The 8,210-nt window shown below is 50.1% G+C and overlaps 1 protein-coding gene across 1 annotated transcript; it reads left to right on the forward strand.

Annotated features, from left to right (window-relative positions):
- Window positions 1-3: 3 nt before the first annotated feature.
- Window positions 4-3,962, forward strand: MLN (motilin). The gene is made up of 4 exons (XM_040535440.1): window positions 4-135; window positions 1,640-1,744; window positions 3,120-3,228; window positions 3,937-3,962. Exons 1-4 carry the CDS (start codon window positions 16-18, stop codon window positions 3,960-3,962), a joined length of 360 nt encoding a protein of 119 aa, XP_040391374.1. The 5' UTR covers window positions 4-15.
- The last annotated feature ends 4,248 nt before the right edge of the window (window positions 3,963-8,210 follow it).

Consider the following 8,210-nt stretch of genomic DNA (forward strand, 5'->3'; position numbering starts at 1 on the left):
GTTGTTCAGGCTTTCATGATGGTTTCGAAGAAGGCGATGGCCAGTTTGGTGCTGGTGTACGTGGTGTCTATGCTGGCTGAACAGACCGAAGGCTTCGTGCCGTTTTTCACCCAGAGCGACTTCCGAAAGATGCAGGTAACTCACGAGACGTCCTGCGGTGGCAGGAGCCTTGAAAAAACGTAGGGAAGGTTTCTTCCTCCCTCTGCTCCCAAGCGCTGTGTACACCATGCCACTGTTGATCCCATCGTCTGCCCCCTCTGTTAGGACAGAACATCTGAGAGTGGCAGTCCCTCCTCATCCCAAAGTGGTAGGAGATGGCAGAGAACACTTTCAAGATGTGAGACTAAAGAAGAAGAGCCTGGACTCCTTCACATAAAAACTAAAAAACCTGTGCGGGACATCATCTGCTGCTAGCAGCTCTCGTTTTTCTTTCCTCCATGCTAGTGGCTGTAATTTCTACAGAGAAGCAGCAGCCTCCCATCATCATACTGATGGGTCTTTTTGTTGTAACAAATAATTAACCATCCTCCAGATGGTTGTCACCTCTGGGATGTGGAGAGAGAATGTTTTTTCTTTTGATGTGAAACTAATACTGTTGAAAGGTGTCAGGCAGGCAGCCTCAGAGACTGCATCTTCTCCTTAAACACAGCCGAAGGGAGCTTCCCCCGCACGACACAATCCATTGATACCGGGGAGGAGTCTTTTTTTTTTTTTCCAACACCTACTTGTTCACTGGATAGTGATTTCTTCTTATGGGGAGCACAGACATTCTTCAGCCTCCTTGAAGGAGAAGATGGGGACCCACGCACAGTCCCCAGACAGTTCATACATCGTTATCCTTTTAGTTATGTGTCTGCTGGTGATTGAGGGGCTTCTGGAGGTACGTGGGTGAAATCAGTCTTAGCTTTCTTCTAGAGGCTGCCTCTTCTCCTCCAAGCACGTGTTCAAACCAAAGCGAGCGCACAGCAAGCAGTCAGCGTGGCGCTGAGCACAGCCTTTGCTGCATCTTTCATCCTGTTGTGTCGGTCATATCCCGAAGCAACTTCGGCTTTTCTGTTTGGGGTAGGAAGAAAGGAAGGGTCGTGTAGCCAAGATTAGCCCTGTAAGTGGGAAAGAACTGACATTACAGACTTCCAAGAAAGTCTGGCAATGTGTGTTGTCTGCACAGAGCTCTCCATTCGCAATCAGCTTGTGCAGGCTTTTGCTCAATTTCAGTGCCACTGAGACAGAAAAGAACCAGGACTGGGCCTCTGGAATGGCCGTGTGGGGTCGGTGTGCTTGGCTGCCATGTTCTGCTGGCAGCGGTGTCTTGCACAGACCAAAGCGGTCATCCAGGAGGGTCAGGTTTGCTACAGATCATTACCTGCAGTCCCGTGACCCAGCCTTACACTGAGCATTGCGGCCCCTCCTGCATATCAGAATTACAGTCCCCAAGGCCACAATGACCGCAGCTGATGGGTCTGTTCCCCGTGAGCTGTGGGCCTGGGGAAGGATGCTGCAGACAGCTCTTAGACCTCCAGTCCCTCTGGTTTTCTTCCCTGCTCCTTGGCTGTTGATGTGATGCAGAGCAGGTTTGGTACCTGTGCGAAGCTGCCTTACAGCATCACTACCCTGTTTGCTCTCTGCTGTGGGGTTGCAGGAAAAGGAGAGGAACAGAGAGCAGAAGAAATCCCTGACCCCTCTGCAGCAGCCGGATGAGGAAGGCCTCTCTGAGCAGGCTGGCGCAGATGTCAAGACGATCCAGGTACGTTGAACCCTGTGACTCTAAGAGCTCATAGGGACATATGAGGGAGAACTGACAGCCCAAGGGCTGTCCCATGGGGCCTGGTGACCACTGGGTGCTTGGGGGTGCCACATGAGAAGCCAGAGGACATTATTAGGGAGCTCGCAGCCCGTGTAAAGCAATACCGCCCGTTTCCTACCAGCTCTGCCAGGCAACCAGGCAAGGTTGCATCAGAGAAATGTTTTACCTCCAAGCCATAAATTATCGCAGAGGTTTAGCAGCCTGGTCACCCCTCAGACCTGCCTGGCCTCTCCCTTAGCATGGGAAGATGGAAACAACATGAGGTCTGTCTCCGCCGTTCAGTGAATGCCAGCCAACTGCAAGGCAGTAATTTGCAGCTCTGCTTCAGGTCTGGTTTTAACTTGTCACTCTTTCAGGCAGCTCCAGATCAGCTGTCTGGTGTCACTCACCTCCCATCTCAGTGCTTTGCACTGCCAGTATCTTATTTATAAAGCTGGGCCCGTACAGCTGCACCCCCCAAAGCCTGTATACAGAGCAGAAAATTGGCAATTTTAGGGATTTAAGTGCCAGTCTAAGCCCTCAAAGGCATGCTTACTTGGTTAGCTAAGTCCGAAAATTGCACTTTTCCACTTGAATATGGGGAGCCCTTCGCCCGGTCAATGCAGCCACTCCTGTGCTCAGCGCAGCTGCCTTCTGCCAGCCAAAGGAGCTTTTAGGTCTAGCCCAGGCGGCAGGACGGGCAGCAGGGCCAGCCTGGAGTTTGGCCAAGACGCAGGTCAATGTGCAACTGCTCTCATAAATGCAGTACACCGATGATCAATAATAGGATTTAAACTGCAAGGATTTGCAGTTCAAAGCATTAAACAGCTGGCACATCCCATGTCCGACGCTCCCCAGACGCTGCAGCCACAAGCCCTCCCGTGCCTCCAGCCAGGAGTGGAGCAGCTCTGTTTACCTCCAGCACATCTGAGCCACAGCTCAAAGTCAGGCTGGAGGCAGGGCGATGTCTCGTCCTCAGCCCTTTCCAAGGCAGGATGCTTTGCCAGCATCAGTAAAGCTGCTGTCTCGAAGGGTCAATGGATTTTAAGGTGCAGAAATGATTTTTCTTTGCAGCCTCTGTTGCCGGTAGGTGCCTTTCTCTGTATTTCTGAGTCAGACCTTAGCTGCTCCAACGCGTGAAAACTTTGGCATTTCCACCAGCGCGAGATTGCACTGCAGGCCGTGGGGCTGACTTAACGTTGCTTTTCCCCATGCAGGGATCATCCCACATCAGCCTTAGACCCTTTACTGATTTGAGCAAAGTGGGGTTGAAGCACCCCAACATGCCTGCCTCTGCTCCCCTCAGCTTCTCCTGACTTTCCTGCTTCCTCCACAGCTAGCTGTTCCTGTTAAAGCCGGGATGTGGCTCATCTCGAGGCAGCTGGAAAAATACCAAGATGTCCTGGAGAAACTGCTCGCGGAGGTGCTACAGGACACCCCAGACGGTACTGTCAGAAGGTTGATTCCTGCCTTGGGAATTCTGCCTTTCCCTCCTCTCAGCAGCTCATCATCACCGAGATATTTATATTCCTCAGAAGGGCTTTTGTGTCATGTTTGCTCACTTTACAGAGTCCTCAGATACCCCACCCACTTGCATGCACGCAGTTCCCTTCTGGGAAGGTGATATGCTCTCTTAGGGTGCTGTCTGGGCCCCAGAGCTGCTGGTGACTGTTAGCAGCATTGCAACACTTCCCAGCAGCTCTCCCCAGCCCTGCTTCCCACCTCCCTAGTCCTCCCCGAAAGTCCTCAGTCTTTAGGGTGCAATTTCCAACAACACTTACAATGCTAACTGCATTATAATTATAATGCAAAGTGTGAGGCACTTCGGCACCCACAGCCAGGTGTGAACACCTTGCTCCCTGCACTGGGGCTTAACACTTGGTGAATTGGCTGCAGCTCAAGGTCTTGAGTGCTAACAAATCCAGCCCTGGGATTTTCTTAGTGTATGGGAATTGCAAAAGGAAAAATGCAGGGGCTGGGGGGGGATGCAGCTGTTCCAGCCTTCAGGAGTGATGGAATGATTCTCACTAGTGTTATCACCGAACGTTTGTCTGATTTGGGCTTAAATACCCCCAGACAACAGAGTCCCTGTTATCTCTGGGGGAGTTATTTTTACTTTGGCCTGTGCTGATTTCAGCCTCCTTGTTTTTCAGGTGAGGAGCTGAGGAGGAGAAAATGATATAGAAAGCCTGGGAAAGACTGAATGATAAATTTAAGGACACTTGTTCTTTCCTCTCTTTGCTTTTTAGCTGACTGATACCTGCAGCATCAGAAGAGAAAGCGATGCAGCTTGCTAAAGCTAAAAGACTCCACTTATGCAAACGAAATCTGTAAAAGAGATTAACAACAAAATCTGAGGTGAGATAATAAAATGCGCAGTATAATTAAACGGAGGATTTGTGCCTTTTTTTTTTCTGCATGCCTCTCAGCCAGATGGCAAGCAGCAAGTGTGGGAAAGACGAGAGGGAGGGTTTCCAGTTCCGGAGAAATCACGTCCTTCTGAGAAGTACAAAGCATGCTGCAGCACATGAGTAATTAATCTTCGTGGACTAATAGGTTTTAACCTTCCCTTTTGGCAAAGAGGGAAACTGAGGAACATTTACAGGGACAAACCAGGGACAGAAGCACAGGCTGAGGAGCTTGGGTGTGTGTTCTCACCCAGCTCCATGCTCCGGACACAGCAGGGCACTCTCCTACACAGCTGGGAGAAAGCCAGAGTCCTGAAGTGCAGTTTCTACCTGCAATCTTAACTCCCTGTTGCTCAGCCAGGCTACACGCATCTAAACAGCATCGCAGGGAACACCTCACCCATAGCTATGATGTGAACAGACACAGTGTGAAATGACACAGAGCTCTGGCCCGATTTCTGGCTCTCAAACAAACCTCGAGGTGACATTGTAATTCCACTTGAACATATTGCTCTCCATTTACATACCTTTGGCTTATTTTAGAGCTGCTCCTCTCTACTGGCAGCAGGAAATCCAACATATGTAAAGTAAGGACTGATGAGATGAATGGTATGTGTGTGAATATATCCGAATTCAATCCAATTTTATCCTCCCAACCTAACGCAAATTCTGTTCTTACTGAGGCTCATTTAAATAGCTGTGTTTGTGCTAGAATAACACATACACGCTTCTAACTCCTTGGTGCACTGTCTGCTGCAAGCCATCCCTTCGGAGAAATGAAATCTCCCAATGTATAATGCAACATCCAGCACAGAGTGGATTCCGGTTTTAATATTTGATTCGAAGGTATACTCCTGTTGAATAGACTGATCAGCTCGGTGTAACTGGAAGTTTGCAGGGATTATTGCTGAGGCAGGTTGAGCTATGGAATCACTATAAAGGAGTATGAGCAGGAGGAAAATAATACATTCCATTAGGCTGAAAATAAAAGCGACTGCACGTCTTGCTGGGCTCGGAGCTCAGCCAGTGCAAATCAGTCTGCAGCGGAGTGATACCCATGGGAAATCTGTCATGGAAATCACCGGAGGAGCTGCACTGTGTTTACACCAGTGCCCAGCAAGATCAGAGGCGAGGCTGTTTGCTTTGAAGGGGCACTCATTACTTCTGAAAGACCTAAATACTTACCTTAGGCTTAATTTTGCCCTGCCACTGGGGGGAAAAAAAACAACAACCAAGGATAGTTTCCACCTGAAGTGCAAGCTGCTCCTTAAATCCCTACAGAAGCTCTACTGCAGGTTGGAGCTCTCTCTCTAGCATCCCTCTTGCCCTGCTCTTTCACTGAGGGGATTTCCTGGCTCCCCATGCTGTGTGGGAAGGGATGTTGCCCAGTGGCAAACAAAAGTAAATAGTGGCAAAAGTAAATAAGAAAGTGAGCGTGAGCCTCTGGGATTTGCTTCCTGGACCGTTTCCCAGCAGATTGGTGCTGCAGAGACTTCTATAAGGAGATCCATGAACGAGACTTTACTGGGATGTCTCCCTCTGCTCCTCCATTTTGACCCACACAAGCCACTGCTGGGCTGCAGGATCAAGCTCTGCTTTCACCCCAGTCCTTGGTTGTGCCCTATTCCCAGTTGACTGAGATATAAATGAGCTGTGGGATGCATGGCTGCTTGCGACAATAACCATAAGAACCCTCTCTCGTTCTGCAGCAGTAACTGTACTGTCCAAACATGCACCAAAGTGCAAGGGGGCCTTCAGCTTTCGGAATAAAATTCCCTCCAACTTGCAGGCTTGAGTAGTGGGAACAAAGCAGATATTCACCCCAACCACCCTCCCAGACATGACTCCTGCAGTCAGGGATGTATCTGGTTAAGACGAAAAAGGGGTTCCAAATCGCAGGGCACATCCGTATGCACAGTGCCCCCAGCAGGCTGCTTTGTCATGGCTCAGCCAGCAGCGCCGAAGTCCATGCCTGCAAGCAGGTAGGAAGACGTTGCTGCTCCAGAAACCAAACAAGTTCCATGGTAGGATGAACAGCTGGGGGAAGAGAGGCTGGAAAGGAGGAGGACAAGAGAAAAGGATGAAAGTGGCACCCCCTTTCTAACCTAAGCTCGGCAGGCTGAGGACATGACATATGAGGAGGACAAGAAGTGGTGTTCTTGGGTCACACCTGTGCCGTGGCTGTGAGTGACAGGGTGTTAAATCGGCACAGTCGGCTCCCAAGTAAGATTTGACACTTCCCCTAGTGGCATATGCAGGACTGTCGCCCAAATACCATGGGATAAGAGGTGGGGGTGGGATGGCGGTTTCTCTGGCAGCCCCTCCGTCAGGGGTGGGCAGTCACCTGCTGACGTGCTTTTGGGGATGCAGCATGCTCCCCTCTTCAGGCACCGTGTAAAGATGGTGCAGATCTATTTCTACCCCTCTGCTTATACCACTCCTGTCTTGGTGCTTCAGGAGGAGAAGCAGACAGCATGGCACACCTGCTCTTCCCGTTCGATAGCTGAGTCACTGCCAGCTGGCCTAAGACAGCTTCTGGGCTAGCAGGACAGGTGGAGGGTGTCCCGTCCTCACTGTCCCATCTTCCCACAGCCAGCTCAGGATATTTACAGCCAAGATATTCCCACTGTGGGCTGGGAACTGGCTTTCCTCAGCCAAGGATCTCTGAGCATCACAGCCCATCTGCAGCCTCGGCAGGGCTGTGCTCACCCCGGCAGCCTTTGCTGCCGCCCAGGGCTGTGTGGCTGATGAAGGGGCTGCACAAAACAGAAGGTCCACTGTCAACCTCATCAGCAGCACTGCTGGCAAGATAATGGGAACAAATAGGTGTTTGTCCATGGGGCTATGCCCTCTGTCATCTCTGAGAGGCTGTCTTCTCCTGCCTTCTTCTCCATGGTGTTCAGGTACCTTCAGGGAAGGCAATGATGCTCCCAAGGGCTGGCTTGCTAAGGAAGAAGGAAGAGGGGCAGTGGATTTCTCTCCACAAGGAGACATCTATTTCTTCTGAGCATTGGTCCTGTCAACCTCCCTTCTGCAAAAGAATCACAACTTTTCCCTAGTCCTCCAACTCTCAAACACCACTCCTGTGTTCTCCACTCTGAAGGTCACACAATGCTGGGCCAACTGCTGCAGCTTCCCTGACTTCCAGAAGCAAACAAAGGTGAAGAGTGGTGCTCTGCTCTGCTCTGCTCTGCTCTCCTCAAGCTAGAGGAATTCACTTAATTCATGAGCTTGTATGAGCTCATGCTTAGATACTAGCATGCATCTGAAAGTCTAGGCAGAGCTCCTCCAAACTGTCTGCAAGCTGTGAGCTTTCAGAAACTGTATACTAAGAGCATATTCTAATTCTGTATTTACATTAGACACTACTCCAAATTATTAGCTGTCAGTTGTGCTTTCCACTTAGTGAGCAGGGGAGGCTCGGCTTCGCACATTCACACTTCCCATCGGAACTGAGTATGCTCTTTTAATGGGCTCCCTGGCCTCTACTAAGTGTATATTTGTTGTTGCTAACCAGATTAACAAATCTCAGTATCTTGTTGCTGCTTTCTCACATAAATCAGGAAGAGCAAGGCGAGCCTTGTCTGATGCCCTGAATTAGAAGAAGGGCACGACAGCAAAGTGAGCGTGAAAGGAGGGTGAGAGGAAGCTGAGAGCCTGGCTGACTTGCCTTGTATTTAAGGCAGTCATTAAAATCAAAGATGCCCTCACTTGCTGGAATTGTACAAGATGCAACATCTAAGCTGAGGACACAGAGGAGGTTTCTGTGTCCTGCTGTACTCCATCCTCACAGAGGTGAGTGGCAGGTGGCCATGCCAGGGCTCTTCCACAGCCTCTTCCCTGCAGGTCCCACTCCTGTGGCACCGGGATGTTTCCACGGCTCTGGTATCATCCGTCGATCACAAAAACGGCGATGCACAGACAGTCTGCAAGCATTCATCACCACTTTTTCATTATCTTTAATTAAATTCTGATATTAAGCCACAGTATTTCAGCCACTTTCATTACTTTCTTTACAG

This window comes from Cygnus olor, chromosome 24 (assembly GCF_009769625.2).
Source record: "Cygnus olor isolate bCygOlo1 chromosome 24, bCygOlo1.pri.v2, whole genome shotgun sequence".
Taxonomy (NCBI): domain Eukaryota; kingdom Metazoa; phylum Chordata; class Aves; order Anseriformes; family Anatidae; genus Cygnus; species Cygnus olor.

Bases quoted from the DNA above. Each gene is read 5' to 3' on its own strand.
- MLN (XM_040535440.1), top strand. From the start codon at position 16: ATGATGGTTTCGAAGAAGGCGATGGCCAGTTTGGTGCTGGTGTACGTG. The intron at 136-1,639 runs GTAACTCACGAG...GTGGGGTTGCAG, and splicing joins GCGACTTCCGAAAGATGCAG to GAAAAGGAGAGGAACAGAGA. The intron at 1,745-3,119 runs GTACGTTGAACC...CTTCCTCCACAG, and splicing joins CAGATGTCAAGACGATCCAG to CTAGCTGTTCCTGTTAAAGC.